Source organism: Meriones unguiculatus, chromosome 11, assembly GCF_030254825.1.
Source record: "Meriones unguiculatus strain TT.TT164.6M chromosome 11, Bangor_MerUng_6.1, whole genome shotgun sequence".
NCBI classification, from domain to species: Eukaryota; Metazoa; Chordata; class Mammalia; order Rodentia; family Muridae; genus Meriones; species Meriones unguiculatus.
In genome coordinates, this window is record NC_083359.1 from 9,183,100 (window position 1) to 9,201,397 (window position 18,298).

At 52.5% G+C, this 18,298-nt stretch overlaps 1 protein-coding gene across 1 annotated transcript; it reads right to left on the bottom strand.

Moving 5' to 3' along the window:
• Positions 1–466: 466 nt before the first annotated feature.
• Positions 467–17,187, bottom strand: Adora2b (adenosine A2b receptor). The gene is made up of 2 exons (XM_021639150.2): positions 16,722–17,187; positions 467–1,516 (listed from the first exon to the last, which is right to left on the bottom strand). The coding sequence occupies exons 1-2, from the start codon at positions 17,054–17,056 to the stop codon at positions 853–855; spliced, it is 999 nt and encodes a 332-aa protein (XP_021494825.1). The 5' UTR covers positions 17,057–17,187; the 3' UTR covers positions 467–852.
• Between the last annotated feature and the right edge of the window lie 1,111 nt (positions 17,188–18,298).

Sequence of the window (18,298 nt, forward strand, 5' to 3'; positions counted from 1 at the left end):
GGAAAATCCGATTCTCCGCTCATTGAGCAACTTGGACTCCGAATGAGTGGCCTCTTTCAAGCAGCCTTCAGGTAAGGTGCAGACAGTCGGTACAGCAAGTACAGCAAGCCGGTGAGTGCCAGGAGCTGGCCTTTTAACAGAGTTTCATTTCACTGACTAAAACACATAATTAGGTACTTCTGCTTAGTAAAAAAATTCACACTGTGGGTTCAATAAACTTTAATGTGGGAAAGAAGCAAAACCCAGTACCTAGCTCTAAAAGCGGGATTCCAGTAGAGAAGGGACCCCATATCTCCAGTTTCTACCTCTAGTGTTTTGTGTTCATGGAAAATACTGAACTTAAGTTGCTTCTTATTATAATTCTACTTTAAAACATAGAATATCATCCCCAAAATTAATACTACATATCTTGATAGAAGAATTATACTTTAGTTTTCTGGGTTGCTGTCCTGGGAACAAGTATTCGTCAGTATAGCCAACTTTTATTTTTCCATTGCTGTAAGTGAAAAATACTTTACAATAGTTCACAGTGTTTCACAGTAAGCTAAGTCTCAGTCATTTTCTATCATCAATGTGGCAGATTCTCAAAAATAACAGTCTTTGAGAGTCAGTTCAAGCCATCATCCACAGTCAGAGCAGCAGAATAGATACATAAATGAATATATTTGTTAACCTTGGAGCCTCCTAATTGCATGTGCATATTAGCCAGACTCGTGTAACTCCAGGCAAGTATTCAGAAGAGGCAGGTCACATGCTTGAGAGGCGCAGCATCTTTCACAGTGAGGAGCAGCCCATTGGGTCTAGTCCCATTGTTTATTTTAAGCCGCCTTCTCCAAAAGGCCAGAGCCTAGGTCATAAGCCTAGACTGAGAGTAGACTGTGCCCCAGCCTGCCCACTGCCACCCTTGGTATTGGTCTGACAGAGCACATATCTGGAGATGATTCTGTGGAAGGTATAGCGGAAGTCTCGGTTCCTGTAGGCATATACAATGGGATTGACAACTGAATTGGCATGTGACAGGAGGATGGCAACATTCATTACCCACTTGGGCTTGTCCTTGGCCAAAGCTGGATGGAAAAGAGAAACACAGTTGATGGCATGCACCGGTAGCCAACACAGAGCAAAAATGCCCACAATCATAGCCAGTGACTTGGCCGCATGGATCTCTCTCTGGAGAGTCGTCCTAGAGTGGTCCATCAGTTCCATGCGCTGAAGCTGCTTGCAGGCCACCATGAAGATTTTGATGTAGATCACCAGCATTATGAGAAGCGGAGGAAGAACACACCCGAAGAAGTTGAAATATACCATGTAGCTCATGGGGACCACATTCTCAAAGAGACACTTCACAGGACAGCAGCTCTTATTCGTGATTCCATCCCCAGGTTCTGTGCAGTTGCTGGTGGCAGTCTTTCTACTGTTCCAACCCAGGAAGGGAGTCAATCCAATGCCAAAGGCGAGGACCCAGAGGACAGCAATAGTCCCTCTTGCTCGGGTCCCAGTGACCAAACCTTTATACCTGTCCAAGAGAACATCGTCCATTATTGGTCATGTCACAGTATTCCTTGACCAGAGCCCAAGGGCCCACCCCTGCTGGTGTCCTGGCCCTTTAGCTCTCCCAGCCTTAAGGGCTTACCCCCAGAGCACCATGGCCATTACTTAAAACTAGAGTCAGGGAAGCAGCTGTCAGCTTTGCTGCAGTAAGCTCAGAAAGACAGTCATTCTCACCAAGGTGTGGGGTGGCACCACCCTATAATCCCCACACTCAGGAGGCAGAGGCAGGGAACCTCTGTGAGGACAGCCTGGTCTACAAAGTGAGTTCCAGAACAGCTGGGACTATGTGGAGAGACTATCTTAATGTGGGGGAGGAGGGTCATTCTTGACTTGGCACTTGTTTCTGTTTAGCGATGGTCAGTGACAAAAGGTACAGTTGTCTTCGAGCCTTTGTAATAGCCTCAGCACTGGGTGATTTTTAGATCTGTTAGGTGCTGTCCAATTGTTGAGCTACACCAGTGAACAAAGCATGCACATGCTCTGATGTTAAGAGACCAGCTTCGTTAAGGGGAGACATGCATATGAAGCCCGACTCACAAGGTGACACCTGAACAAGGGTCCAAGGACCCTCTGCACTCGGGTGGCACAAATCACTTCTCTCAGCCCCACAAGTCTGCTTCAGAACTGGTTGTGATGGGAGCACGCATGAAAGCCTCCAACCAGGAGGCCAAGGCAGGCGTTCCTGAGTCCGAGCTCAGCTGAGGCCATAAAGCAAAGTCTTATCTCACCAAAGAAAATGGCTTCCTACTCTGCAGAAGCATCACTGACTTCTCTGCAGACATAACACAAGCTCTGCCAACACCCCATCTACGAAAAGCTGCAGGCACTGGGGAGAGTTCCAGAAACTTGGGAACTCAGCATTGATAACTGGCCCTTAACTTGTTCCATGTTTTCCCTCAACTAGAATGGCAACCACCTAAAGACAGACCCTGTCCTGTCCCAGGACCTAGCTCGGGGCCCAGTATTTTGTCAGTTCTCAATGCATAGCCATTATGAAGACACTCCCCATTTGCTACCTGCTAGCAGTAGCTTTGCAGCAACTGTGTACTAGGAATTCTGGATGCAGTGGCCGGGCAGGCAGGAGAACCAGTACAATTTACACAGAGAGCCAAAGGAGATTTGCTTCGAATACAGTGATGGTTCCTGTCTGCCGCTTCCTCTCAGCAATGTGCGGCCGAGTTTCAGGGCCTTTACTACAGGGCCTGCTGAGCTCGGCTGCTCACGCCATGTTTCTTGGCCAGTGATGAAACCATCTTAAAAATGTTTTTCCTTGCCAGTGTCTCACCAGGGATGTCAAATGGCACAATTAGCCTCTGCAGGGCGACAGAAAGCCTCCGCAAAGGCTGGGCACTCGGAATCCTGTCTGTGAGACGGTCTGTGCTACAGCTCTGCCCCTGATTGTGTTCATTGGTGTTTTGCCCACATGAATGTCTATCTGTGTAAGGGTGTCAGAAATTCTGGAACTAGCATTACAGACAGGTTTGAGCTGTCATATGGGTACTGGGAATTGAACCCAGGTCCTCTGGAAGGACAGTCAGTACTCTTAACCACTAAGCCATCTTTCCAGCCTTACTTATTAACCTTACTTAACCTTATTTAACCTTACTAATTTAGTTCAGTGGAGTATCTGATAGGCAAATCCTACCATTCTCTGGGCAGTGATTGGCCTAAGTTGGGTAGTGAAATGTCCTGGCCAATGAGACCATAAAGCAGGTCTGCGGGAGACCTCCAGGCAAGTCTGACTTCCCAAAAGGAGAGCAGCCCAGGAGAAGAGCTCTGCCCTTTGCCAACCCCACCCCCTTTCTGTTCTGACACTTTTGTGACAGGCTGTGATACCCACAGCCTCGGCAGTCATCTTGTGACCAGAAGGACCAGGGGGAATGAGAGCAAAAGGAAGAGAAGAGCCGTGGTCCTTAATAACATCTTTGAATGACTAGACCTTCGTGGCTCTATAGTCCTGTTTCAGGAAATTAGGAAGCTAGCAGTAGAGTTCACTTAGTAGGGCTGTCGAACATGCGCAAACCCCTGGGTTTGCTCACCAACATCACAAAAACAAGGTGTGATGGCACATACGTGTAATCCCAAACTCAGGAGATAGAAGTAAAAGGACTCAGACATCCAGGGTCATCCTTAGCTACACAGAAAGTTCAAGGCCAGCTTGAGCTACACGAAACTGTGTGGGGAGAGTGAGAATTAAAGAAGCAACTTGGTAGCACACATTGGTAGGAAATGCTGAAGAGGTGGAGGCAGGAGATCGTGAGTTCAAGGCCATGTTAGGCTTCATCAGACAGAGAGGAGACAGAGATGACCATGAGAATTAACGTCCGACTGCAGGCACACCTGTTAGGTCCTTGTTCCCGGCACTATCCCATGCTTTCTTATTTTACTCTCTTTTAAGCAGTGTTAGGACCAGCAAGACGGCTTAGCAGATGAAGGGTCTTGCTAGCAAGCCTGACAACCTGAGCTCCACCCCAGGACCCACATGGTGGAAGGAGAGAAGCAACTCCTTCAGGTTCTCCTCTGACCCACACACCACATGTGTGGGACATGTATGTGTCCCATGCATACAGAAACACAAATGAACAAATGTCCTTTAAAAAATAAAAGCAGTGTTAGATTTGGAGAACCCTGTTCATGGAGGCAGCTTCCCACTACAATTCAAAACAAAAGGACTCCATTCACAGCCGAACTTCTCAAAACTGCTGAATCCAGACTGCCTTGGATAAGGAAACAGCCGACGCTATCAGGGAAGCAGCTGCTGACAGCTTGCCCTGTGAACCTGTTGCCACGTCTCTCCCATTGTTTGCATTCCACTTAGGCAGTCTCCCTTTGTCCTGTGCACTCTGCTGGACACTGGAAACCTAATCTCTGCCCTCATAAAACATTAGCTCAGCCTGGCGCCCTGGCTTAAGCCTCTAATCCCTTTAATCAGGGAGGCAGAGGCAGGCAGATGTCTGTGAGTTCAAGGCCAGTCTGGTCTACAAAGTGAGTCCAGGACAGCCAAGACTACACAGAGAAACCCTATCTCGAAAAACAAAACAAAAAAGTAAGTCACTTGGCCACTGAGACTGGCTTTTAGAGGGACAAGAGACAGAGCAGCCAAGAAATTATTTCAAACTTCAAGAAAATGTTTCCTGGGACCAGGATTTCAGGATTTCATCCCTGATGATGAAACGGATACTGGCTACAGGACCAGTAGGCCTTGAAGGTGGATTAGATGGAGGGATGGCGAGGACTCAGGGGTGATGCGAGGTTTCTAGGGGGTTTTCCCAATATCCTAACATTCACGGAAACGGATGAGTAAGGGCTAGAAGCACAGAGCTTAAGGTCACGGGACAAATGGTATTAGTTAACTGATGGCGAAGATCCGTAGAGAAGATGCAGAAAGAAAGGGCAGGTGGTGGGTGTGGTGGCATGCCAGGTGGTGGGTGTGGTGGCATGCCAGCAATCCCAGCACACAGGAGGGGGAGGGAAGGTCAGGGGTCTGAGGCTATAAGCTATGCAAGGCTATCCTCTCCTCCCTCCTCCCCCAAAAGAAAACAGGTCACTAAAGCTAAGGCTGAGGAGGCAGAAGGATGCAGGCCTGTGTGAAGAGATATTGCCTGAGCTGAGCCGTGGCTGAAGAAAGGGTGAAAAGGCTGGTTTTAAACACAAAGGCTGGGCGGGTAGTGGTGACGGGGACTGTTTCTTCTCTGAGAGCAGCTGTCATTTCACAAAGCTGAGGAAGGGAGCGGAAGCTGGAACACAGGGGTCGTCCTCTTAGGGCGAAGGAAGGACAGCTTGCCAGGCTTTGAGATGGGAAATGGCTCTTGGGATTTGATGGCGGTGCCGCTTTGTGTCTGACAAGATGCAGGCTGGGACCATGGGAGTGGGAGCTGAGAAGGAGGGAGGGGAAGCCTAAGGGAGTGAAGGGACGGACTGGAGTGCCCTAGCTGAGGGACTGAGTGATCAAGCGTCCACCAAGGATAGCAGCAGTAGGACAGAAATGGTCCAGGAGGCTGGAGTTCGTCCGTAAAGACAAAGTGAGGAAGTGTTCCTACAGGGATTAGGGGTGACGTTGAAGAGAAGCAAGACAGACCTGACCTGCAGGCCAAGGCCCTGCCTCAGGTGTAGGGGGCAGTAAGGGAGGAGCATCCCTTGGGGAGCGAGGTGGTAGAAGGGAGACGGTAGAAGGCACAAGGAGCGCTGAGAAGATATGTGTGGTGGGGTTGGTGACCTCAGTGAGTGGGAAGGAGAGGTGGGACCCTGAGCCCTGAGCTACAGGAAAATACAGATCACTGAGGACTGACGAAATGGAGGTGTTTTCGCCTTTAATGATACAGGGGTGGGTTGAAGAGGGGGTGGGTTTGTTGCATTCATCACTATGCAAAGACTTCCTAACTGCTCCCTGACTGGCTATGTTCCAGGCTGTAAACCTTTGAACCACACAGCCAGACACCAAAGTTGAGAGAAGTGCCTGCTTCCTCCCCTCTGCAAACACACATGCACAGCACGCGCCCCCTTCTCTTTGGGCACACTCTGCCCCGAAACCGACACATCCCACTAACCCAAGCCTCACTGGGAAGGGGCTGCTAGCCCAGGCTATAGCTATGAACAACAAGGCTCGGAGCTTAAATGACTTGCCCACTATCACTAAATCGTAGCAACATGAAGCCCAATGAATTGATACCAGCATTGCCCAAAGTGGTTATTTCCTGTCTGAGGGACCCCTAGCCCTTCAGGGCTCATTTTACGAACCCCAGTTCCCCTTCTGCTGTCTCCCAGCCATGCGTCAGATGCTTTAGTTTCTTCCCCCTGGCACAAGAGCTGCTTGCCAAGTCCTGGAACCTCTGTTCTGCAAGCCGCACACAGAAGTCAGGGGAAAGGGCCTCTGCCACCCTCTGAGAAGCTGTTCTCAACCTGTGCATGGTAACTCTTTAATAGGAGTCACCTAAGACCATCGGAAAACAGAGATATTTACATTATGATTCATAACAGTAGTAAAATTATAGTTTTAAAGGAGCAACAAAAATCATTTTATGGCTGGGGGTCACTACAACATGAGGAACTGTATTAAAGGGTCATAGCATTAGGAAGGATGAGGACCACTGCTCTAAGGAGAGAGAGCTGCAGGCCCTTCATTTAGTTAGCGGGCACACCAGCCCCATGACAGCCAACCTCAGCCTCCATGCCCCTGGACCTAAGAGCAGGAAGGAGAAATGGCAAGTGTCCCTGTGTTGGACGGACACTGGAAGGGCTGACCCCTGGGGACCCTAACATCCGAAGGCTCTGGTCCCCTCCACCTGTGCTCTATTCTCTCCCTGGCCCCATTATTTGCAGCAGAGTCTGCCCCCGGCTCTCTGTGCACGAGGGTTCTCAGAGCTTCCTCAAGTCCACATCTTCACAAAATGTTCCTGAAAGGCTACGACCTCCCAGTCTCTAGTCTTCATGCCTGTCAGCGTTCTGCTGTGGAGGGTGAGGCCAGGATGTGTGCTCCAAGAACATGACAAACATGGGACAGGCAGTGAGGAGAAAGCGCAGGCTCCATCCAGTCAGGGCAGGACCAAGCCCCGCCTGTATAGTCCACATTAAAGGGTCAGCCTGGGAAAGTACAGGCTCTGGCAAGTGGCTGTGACACTCCAGTGTGTCCACAGCTACGCCCAGATCCTCCTCATGAAGCTCGTTAGCTAAAGGGATTGGTAGAAACAGCCACAGGGAAGAAAGGACAGAAGAGCAGCGTGGCCACTGGTTACACAATGAAGGGGCTGGGGACGGACTGGCCGCGGGCTGCATAGCAAGTGCTGGCCTTCTAGGACAGGTTCTGCCGCTGTTCAAACCAGGCCACCTTCCCAGCTCTCGGGAGCTTCATCCGGCTCAGCCTGGGCAGTGCCACAGCCTGGGCCCTCTCGTAGGCTCTGGAGCCCACCTCCCACCTTCGGCTGTGACTTACACAGATTTACATAGCACTTTACACGGCTGGGGAGCGAGGATGGGACTCAGCAGGCCCCTTGTATAAATGGTGCCCTGTGCCCATCCCGAGCCCACAGCAGACCACTTCCTAAATGCACACTGCTGAGCGAATACCTGCTGAGGCCTATCGCTGCTTCTAAATACAGACATTTCTTTTTTATGTATGTATGTATGTATGTATCTATTTATTTATTTATTTTTGAGACATAGTCTCAAGTTGTCCATACTGTCCTGGAACTCAATTATGCAGCCCAGGTCAACCTCAATCCTAGGATGACCTTTTCTTTTTTTCTATTCAACTTCCTGAAAGCTGAAAATAAGAAGGGAGCCATCAAGCCTGCTCTATGTACATACAGACTTAGAAAATGTCATGTTCTCTGACTCTACACACACACACATATACACACACACACACACACACACAGTGAAAAATGGATTAGGGCATACCACTCAAACCTGTATAATTTTATATCTGGATTACTCACAAAATTATTAGGGACAACTGTGCAGGCGGCCCGGCAGGGCTAGGGGCTGCCACGGTTCATATTTTAAAAATACCCAGAAACTTGAATGGGGATCCTGGTCAAATGTTTGTCAGAGAAAGACCAATAAGAGGAGTGCTGAGCCGGGAGGCTGTAGCGGTGCTGGGTATGGAAGCAAGCTGGGGTACGTCAAGCTGGGGTGCAGCTTTCCAAAGTGTCAGCACAGCACTGGTTCTCTCCTCTCCATGCCTGGGAGCCCAGGGCCCCTGCCACATGGCAGCAAGCGGGGCCTCTTCCTTGCCAGTGAAGACTGCAGTTCTCTCCTGACCCCAGCTTTGTCCAGGCAAAATCATACACGAAGCAAAGCAAACATCCTGGTCCCACTTGCCTGTCACATATGAAGTAATTCACAGGATGGAAAGTTACACAGGAGCAGAGAAATTCACATTGGAATGTGCCACTGTGTTCCTCGGTACCCCGTTATTGCCACACTCCTAGGTGCCCGTACGTTACTGGACATTCTCCATCTCCTTCCAATGGAACGAGCTCCTCAGCAATAGAAACGAGCCCTGTCCCACCCACAGGCAGCCCTGCACCTGGAAACAAATGCCAAAGAGCTCATTTATAAAAGGAGACCAGGACTCCACTATCCTGATCACATAGGGGTGTTTGACAGCCACTTCTAGCTGCATTCGGGGTCTGCGACAAGAGGGACTATATATACGCTGGATGAGAACTAAACTGTTTCCTGGCTACAGAGAGAAACTGTCTCAATAAACAAGCAAAACAGAGAAGGGGGAAAGAGAGAGAAAGAGAGACCCTTTCCTCCCAAGTCAGTTTGGGTTGCAGTTTTTATTATAGCAATAGAAAGAAAACTAGGGAAATTGGCATATTTGAGATAAATAACACCTGAACATTCATACCTGGAGGGGAGGCTGATGTCTGACATCACACAGGAGCCTGAGAGTTTGAAAAGAGAGGCCCCAGGTAAGGCCACACCACCAACCAAGAACCTGACGCCAGAAATGGACCCAGAACCAGTCGATGAAGCAGGCTACATTGCCAATGATTTCCAAAAGTGCCAAAGAGAGGAGGGCCTAAATGTCCAAGAGAGGAGGGCCTTAGCCTTCTGGGACACGGCCCCATCAGTCTCAATTTCCTCTGCTTCTCCCAGCTTCTCCCGTCAACTTCTCAGGACATCCCGTATAGGACTCTGACCTATAAACAACAAGCTGGTCCACCCACAGCTACAAACAGTGAAGAAAATATCTGCAGAGTTACAGAGAGCTGCCAAGGAACCCCAGGAGTCCCAAGAAGACAGTCACTTTAAGAGTCACAGTGAACCTGGGAAAGAATCAGCAGGGAAGCAGAATAACATTCCAAGCAGCAGAAGCCTGTGCAGAGGCCTTGGTACATCAAGTTCCCAGAGGTGAGGGGTCCTGGAAGCCAGACCAGACGCCTAGGGGGGGTGTTAGGGGAGAGGAGGGAGTGCTGCGTGGACACGGGGCCCCAGGGCAGAGTGAACAGGGCCGGATTTCAGCTACGGTGTTGAGATCAACAGTGGAAACGGATGCCACACACAGAAAGTCACTGGGAGGTTTGTGGCTGGTGCCCCGAAGCTACACAGGCAGGAAACAAAGAAGGAGCACTGGGAGGTGAGAGGGTGGGGTGTAGAGCAAGAGCCTCCGTGTGGTAGGAGAGGGGCAGCACCAGGCCCCAACAAAGCAGGAGGGGCTGAACCGAACAGGCAAGGACCAAGGACCGGAGAGCCCAACCCCTCCAAACTCCACAGCCAACTCCACTTCCCACCTGCGGGTACAGCGGAGGCCTGAACTAGACCTGGGCCACAAGCTGCCAACACTCCCTGCGCCCTAGCGTTCAGAGCAGCGCCACACGGATGCCCAGAAATCTGGGAGTTGCCCTGGGCTCACTCTTGTCTCCCTACAGCCAAATTCTACCCATGTCAGCAAGCCCTGGTGAACATGACTCCTAGATTGCCGTCTTCAGCCACGAGCATACCACTTCACGCTACCCGTCAGACCCAGCAGTCCTTCTAGAGGACAGCTCAGCCAGCTCAGCCGCTTGGGAGGTGGAGACAAGAGGATAGGGGGGTTTGAGGCCAGCCTGGGCTATGTGAGCTATCCTGTCTCAAAAACAAACAAACAAACAAACAACACAACAACAACAAAAGTCGATCCAAAAAATTCCACTTGATGGCCAGCATCAGGCTTGCAAGCCCGATGACCCGCGTTCAGTCCTTGGGATCCACGTGCTAGCAGAGAAGCGACTCCTGCGAGTTATCCTGTGCCCTCCGTATGCACACCCTGGCATGTAAAGACACAGAAATAAGTGTAAAAAGATGGTGGCACACAAGCAGATGTCCATCAGGGAGCCAGGAGGCCGGACGGTGACAAAATTCATCAGGGACGGTAGCTCTAGCAAGCGCCGGTGGTGGTTAGAGAACGGAGCGTGCTCGCTTTCTCTTCTGTGCCACCCTCTTACACACCTCCTAGGTCCACAGCTGCCCGCCAGAACCTTTAGGACGAGCCCTGAGCCCCCTAGGCCTCCAGGCACTCTGCGATCAGCCTGCTCCACCCCCACTGCTCTGCCTTCCAGCCCCTCCCTCTGAGCTTACTGAGGGGTGGGGCTCAAATACAGACACGCCCACACACCCCACAACTCTTGGCCCTGCTCCTTCACACAGGCTCTTCCTTCCCATGCACCCCACCCACACGCCTCAAGCACGCGCCGTCTAGAAAAGGTGTCCCGCTCCTTCAGCCAGTGTTCTCAGCTTTGCCTCTGTCCGAGAAGGTGGACCTGCAGCCACTGGCAGGGTCTCCGGCCTGTGGAGACCGACAGAGGATCATGGCAACATCTTTACGGGAGAATGACCACACTCAGTTCCTGAAGGTCGGGGATGAATTGGAAGTAGTAGGAAAAGCTGGACCACAGACTCCTGAAGTGGAGGAGGAGGCAAGGATAAGGTCCCCACAGTCCTTCAGCTGCTACGGCGCTCTGCGCACAAGCACTTTTGGGGCCAAGCACAGCCTCCTCTTCCAGTCACATTATTCTTTAGCTGTCACCATCTTCTCTGGCGCATGCAACACTTACAAGACCGCACCACCGCCTGCTGGTACCTCATTCACCAACCGTTTATCAAGGGCCTCCTACAGAAGCGGGCTGTGTCCGGCTTCTCTCCCTGTGGCTGTCCGCCCACTGTTTGGGCTCCTCGGAAAGCAGGCTCGTGCAGCCCTGGCTTCCTGTGTTATCTTGCTTCTCGGGCTAGATAACAACCCTGAGCCTCATCTTTGGCGTGCCTGCTCCACAGAGTCCTCAGGACTAGCCCTGAGGAGGTATCTAAGACTCAAACACGCCCACAAAGAGGGCTTTAATCACGTGCGGCTGCTGTTCCCAAATGGAGAACTCCCACATGCTACATGCTTCGAAAGCTAGCTCTCTCAGCAGGGTGTACTCATACAGCCACAGGCCAGATAGAAGAGATGAATCCTGCTTGTGGCTATGAGGAAGGAGCGTGCAAGGCTGCAGACTCTGCCTATGAAACAAATGCAGACTGTCTACCTGAAAAAGTGTTTCCTCTGTCACTCGGCGTTAGTCACGGTTCTCTAGAGGAATGGAGCTTATAGAATGAACACGCACAAACACACACACACACACACACACACACACACACATCTACATAAAGGGGATTTATTAGAATGGTTTATAGGTTGTGGTCCAGCTGCCCAACAATGGCTGTCTACCAATGTCAAACCCAAGATCCAGTAGTTGCTCAGTCCCTGAGTCTGGATGTCTCAGCTGGCCTTCAGTACATGCTGGAATCCTGAAGACGTAGGCTCTGATGCAGTGAAGGAATGGCCTCACCAGGGAGAGCAAGCAGGCAAGGAGGGCAAGCTTCCTTCTTCCGTGTCCTTTGTATAGGCCGCTAGCAGAACCAGTGGTCCGGATTAAAGATGGATCCTCCCACCTCAAATGATTTAACTGAGAAAACTCCCTCCTCTCGGGTTTTAGTTCATTCCTGATGAAATCAGGCTGACAACCAAGAGCACCCATCACACACCTCCACCAGCTCATTCTCCTAGCTGCACCCACTCCTTTCAGAACCTGGTGTAGATGATGGTCTAAGGTGCAAAACCAGGTACCATTTCCTGGCACGGCTGGCCCCAGGCTGTGACCCTTCCAGGCGAGCAGAGAGGCTACAGGCTGTGGCATTCTGGGCGCAGCACTGGGCCTCACTCAGTTCAAAGGAACAGCCCATGATGGCCGGAGGGACTGGGCCTCCCGCCCCTCCAAGGAAACTGTGACCAGCTGCAGCGCCTGTTAGCAGTCGGAAGTGGGATCAGACAAGAGCCAACGATGGCATTTGCTGCTGGCTTTAAGGTTCCTGCTCCCGGCCTGGAGTTGGAGCGAGACAAGACCCCTTCCTGCTAACAACCGAGGATAAACAACCAAGGAGGATAAACAAAGCAACGCCCAGTTGGGTAACTCTGGGCCTGCGTTTAAAGCAGGAGCCAGGACCTGCAGGCCGCGCCCCAGAATCTGTAGCTACCTGCCCTCAGCCCCATGGCACCTGCTGCTTGCCTACCTTTCCCAGCATCTCCAAGCCCTCTTCCAGGCCTGTGAGGGATCCCCTGAAAACAGTTCCCTCCTTTAAAGCTCATTAAATAAGCTGGGTATGGGGGTGTACTCCTGCAGTCCCTGGTACCCAGGCTTGAGCCCAGGGGCTCCAGAGCAGATCAACATATTTTTTCTAAACAAACAGATGAACCAGTTTTTCTTCTAACATCTTACCAGAAAGCTCTGTATAGATCCAAGGCCCTGCCTTTTTTTTTTTTTTCACTATTTTCAGAACATATATTTCTTCCTCCCAGATAGAACATAGTAACACACCATACAGACACGCACTCACTCACAGAGAGAGAGACAGAGAGAGAGGCTCAGTGTGACAGAAAACAGAAGGAAGTACGAACATAGCCCTTTCATTCTGATGATCTAGTAAGCACACCTCCCTCCAAAACACTGTCCATCCTATGGCAACTCTACAAAAAGGGTCATGTCAGCCCTTTCAGAGAGTCAACCATGGTAAAAGGGGAAACTGAGTCCACGGGGCAGGGGAGGGAAGGCTTTCAGAGTGAGTCAGCTCTGATTTAGCTATAGCATGGAGGGGAACAGGATTAGGCTACGCAGGAGGAAGTACTCCTGTGGGAACCAACGGAACCAGCCAAAGGATGATGTGAGAGCCAGAGCCTGCTGTGGGCAGAGCCGTGGCTCACCTCCCACAGTCACCAGCTCACACCCCAACTCTGCTGTGTACATCCCTAGCACAGCCCACTTTGGAAGGTTTCCTGCGCAGGAGTCTCCACCAGGGCAGGAGGCCGGAGCTGTCTGTCACTATAAGGACAAAGGGCAGGGTCTTATACAAAGGGTACAAGCAGTCTTTTCCAATGAGCACGCAAGAATCATTTTTACGCCTGGCATCAGCTCTAGGCTCCCTTTTCATGTGGCATCATCCCTTCACGTTAGTGAAAGTCAAGGCCAGTCCGCAGGAGCCAGGGTATCCTGTAGCACACCACCGTCTGAGCAGGGGAGCCCAGCCTAAGCATTTGCCAGGTAAGCATTTGGTGCGCACACACTGGGCTTCGCTTCCTTACTGCAAGAGAGACACCACCTCCTAAACATGTTATTGGGAAAAAAAATTTTTTTTAAGTGTTGTGTATATGTGCCCAACTGTAGGTACCCAAGGAGACCAGAAGAAGGTGTTGAATCCCCTAGAGCTAAAAGCACAAGGCAGTTGTAAGCCAGCCTAATGAAGGCTGACAGGAGCTGAACTCTGGTCCTTTGGAAGAGCAGCGTATGATCTTAATCCTCCTGTGTGTGTGTGTGTGTGTATACAGGGTCTCCCACAGTAGCACAGGATGGCTTGGGACTGGGACTCACTACGTAGCCTCAAACTAGCCGCAAACTGGTGATTATCTTCCTGCCTCGGGCTCCCAAACGCTGAGATCACATGCCTGGCCACCACACAGCTCCTTAGTTGGGCACTTCTGTCCTGATGCCCCTCTGCAACTCCTCAGCCCCGAGGAGGGTCTCGGGAGCAGCCCAGAGTGTAAGGTTAACTCAGACCCATGTCAACAGGAGAAGCAGAGTTCCAAAACCTGCTGATATTTGGAGGGTTCTCAAATTGGACATAAACAGCAGACCCAGGCTAGACATTATCACTGGGAGCCCACATGAGCCCTACCCCACAGACCCTGATTTAGTAGGAGCCAGCTGGGTCCTGTAATCTGCATTCTTTTCACACAAGGGTCTTGCTGTTGCCCAAATTAACTTTGAACTCCTGGGCTCGAGCTATCCCCCTGTCTCAGACTTCCCGGAACTACAGTCATGTGCCACAGAGTTCAGCTCAAAGGAATCTACATGTCAACCTGCTCCCACTGGGTTGTGCTTTGGACTGCTGAGGGCAGGAGGCCCATCTCACGCCCCATCTCATGCCCCATCTCCCAGGAGAGGGCTTAAGGAAGGGTGAGAACCCTCGTACTTCTCAATCTGCCAGTGTGAGGTTAGACACTCAGACCTGCCTGGGTGTGGGTGGAATAGGAGTCTGCTGTGCACACCACCAGACTCCGGGGGACAGGCCTGAGGGTGGGACTGGGGCACATTCAGCTCCACACTCATGTCTCCTCACCCTTAGCAAATGCAAAGGAGAAGTAAAGAGCCCGTGGTTCACATCTGTTTCCCCTTAGACACCCACACCCGTTTTCTTCAAGACAGGCCCAGCAAAGCCCAGGACAAGAACTAACAGATTTAAACATTTATGGAACTTCCTGCTCCAGTCACGTGGCACAAGAGATACTTGGAGTGGGTCCTGGGTGAGCTGCTGTGTGTTTGGGGCTCTGCCAGGGGCAAGCCCAAAGGGCTTCCCCTAGATGGGCAGATCAAGCAGGGGGCATGTGGCTGCTCCATGGGAAAGAAAAAGAAGTTCAGAAGGCTCTCAAGCACTCACTGTGTGAGGCAAGAGACAAGGACAGACACACAGGAGTGTGGAGAAGAGAATGCCGTGCAGCCCTGCACTCTGGAATCCCTGGGTTGTGTTGTGGCACACTTGATGTGTGAAGACTCCTGGTTAGATGCCAAGGGTGGTGGATGTTGGAACAACCCACCCCCTCACACACACACACACACACACACACACACACACACGTGTGCACGAGCCAGGGCTTCCTGTTCCATCTGGGACCCAAGACAACCCCCAGGGACCAGGCGCATCACATCTGCCTGTTACAAGGGTTCGTGGGAGCTTGGTGCAGATCAATTCCCCAACCATGTTTGTCCTACATACACCAGCTCACTGCGGACAGGATCCGCCTCTGGAAACAGCAAGAGGGTCCTTCCACATCTCTCAAGCCCTGGGCCACACACAGCCACGTGAGACAGGCGAACGGCATGGTGAAGGTACAGTGCCAGGTCTGAGTTTTGACTCACAGCTCTGCCACTCTGCCGGTAGCAGCATCCTGAACCAGACCCTCACCTCCCTGGGCCACCACCCAGAGGACAGATGCAGGTGACAGTATCTGTCCTCTGGACAGTAACAGCATTAAAGTATGTGCATTAATTGGAGTTGCTTTGCACACAGAGCTGTGTTCTTCTCTTTCTTTTCCTACTGTCGTGCCTCAGTTTCCTCATCCCAGCTCCAAAGCTAAAGACATCCAAAGCTCACCTCAGAAATGCTAAAGGGCCCAGGCAGTAACAATCATCAACAAACTCAACTTTAAATTTCTTAGCTAAATACGTGGGAGCCACTTCCCCTGCTAGCTGGCTCCCTACCCTGGAACCTGTTTTCTCGTCGTGGAAAAAGGAGAAAGAGGTTTCCGCCATACTGAGAAAGGCCACAGTCACCAGTTTTCTGGGCCGATTCAGGCTGCTGGGCACTGCCCCGGTATACAAATAAGGCTACACAATGGGCTAGAGGCTCTAAGGCTGTTTGTCAGCGTTCAGTCCGGCGAACCAGAAAGCACAGTAGCTCTTTCAAATATCTGGGACTAATCTGAGCCACCGCGGAGCTAATAGGAACTAACAGGAACCCGATGCTCCAAGCGTTCCCCGCCAGAGTTAAGCGGCACTTTTCCCTTAGATCGGCCTGGCCACCTCCTCTCGAAGTAGGCACAGTCTAACGCTGGATCCTTAGTGCTGTGTCCCTTCTAAAAGTACCGATTCCCAGAGTCCACAGTCGCCTTGCTTCTTAGCTGAAACTTCTCGGGGTCTTTACGCACAGGTCTCCCATCAGACAGCTGCTCTGATCCGCATGGCCAGCTCCGGGCAGCAGCTCTGTCCCTCCAGAGGGCTGGGAAGGTGCATCTTTCGCCACGACGGTGAAGATGCAATCCCCAAACCTCCGGAGCCTGAGCTACCCCAGCTCTCGCGGGTACCTCCGGCTCGCGCTTCCCAGAGCCCCTAAGGGTGAACTTATGCAGATCCCCTAACGTGGGAGCCGCTGGAGCATCCCTGACGGTGGCCTGCTCTCTCGCCCCAGGAGGGTCTCGACAACCGGCAGAGGAGATGGGAGATGGCTGGCATCCTCCACGCCAGCACCCTTGCTCCCAACGTGTCTAGCGTGCTCCTAATCTGGTCCACCTGGGATCCCAGAAGGTAGAACCGTGGGCCTGGAGAGGGCGCCCCTCCGGAGAACTTTAACCCGGCCCAAGCAAGAAAGATCTGCCTCACCTGAGCGGGACGCAGATGGCCAGATACCTGTCGACGGCCACGGCCAAGAGGCTGAAGATGGAGCTCTGCGTGAGCACCAGCACGAAGCAGGCGAGGAAGAGGCAGCTGTAGAAGTCCGTGCAGAAGCCCAGGCTGATGGTGATGGCGAAGGGGATGGCGAAGAGTCCCACGGCCACGTCGGCTGCCGCGAGCGACACCAGGAAGTAATTGGTGGGGGTCTGCAGTGCACTCGAGGCTCCCACGGCGGCGCACACCAGTAAGTTGCCAGCCACCGCCAGCACGGCGATAACCAACTCCAGCGCCACGTACAGCGCGTCCTGCGTCTCTAGCTGCATGGCCGGGCCAGCCCGGCCCGGGGAGTCGTCTACAGAGTTAGTGTCGGGCGTAGGACAGCAGCTAGGGCGCCTCCGGGCATGGCCACGGCGCCCAGCCCGCGCGTCCCGAGCCGGGTCTGCGCCGCCCAGCTCGTGCGCTCCGGACGGGGGCGGGGGCGTGGCCCTGCGGGGGCGTGGCCCTGCGGGGCGATGCTCATTGGCCTCCAGCCAGGAGCGGGGCTTGGCCCCGCCCCCTCCCAGGGTCGGTCGCGGAGTTGCTCTGCAGCTCCTGGAGGAATGAACTCCCGCATTTCCCTCCGGCGCCGGCGGGAGCCGCTCAAGAAAGACACCTGGAAGCTTCGCCACCTCCCGCCAGGGCACGAGGTCCCTGCCTTCACCCGGTCCCGCGCCGGAGCTGCGCGCCCTGAGCCGACTCCGCTGCGCTGTGTGCACACCCCGACACCCCCGAGCCGCCCCCAGGTCCAGGCGGGCCTTCCTCTCGGCCCCTAATCCACCCTTCCGTGGCCACCGCTGCCTACGGGGTGCTCGCCCGCTCAGCCCTGCGCCCGCGAGCGCGCTGTCCGAGACTGGGTCCCGCTCACTTGCGGCGCCGCCTGTTTCCACACTCTGCTGCCCTCGTCCACCCCAGGTGCTGAGCGCCCACACCTGCGGGTGACCTGTCCTTCCTTCCACCTGCAAGAAGCTCCCAGCGCCCCCCCCTCACCCCCGCCGCCTGTTCCCCAGTACCTCCCTCCTGACGGGCCCTGGGCTGCTCCTTGGCGTCGGGGTCTTCAGTCCTTCTAGGACACAGCTGCCTGTAGTCACCAGGCAGGATGGTTAAGGAGATTGTCAACACAACAAAGATGACTGAAAATAGTGTTAAGCCGAACCCCAAACTCGGGGGACCGCTAACCAGCTTCTTTGGGAGATAATGGAATTTTTTTTAATGTGATGGCTGGATTAGCTTTCTCTCTCTATATATATATATACACACACGTGCGTGGGGCGGGGGAGGGGAGAGTGAGTGGAATTGCACCTTCTGCATGGCTGGATTGCATGATCCATAAATTACAGCAAATCCCCTACGGTCTTACACATATGGATGGCATTGTCCCTCCAGGACCCTGATACAGACAAGAAAGTCACCGAGGCACACAGAGGACATGTTCTAACTGGTTATTTTAAGGTTTTTTATATTTTTCCGTGTTGAGAAAAACCTTACTTTTAAAATATATATTTGTATATGTTTTCTTAAAAATACTG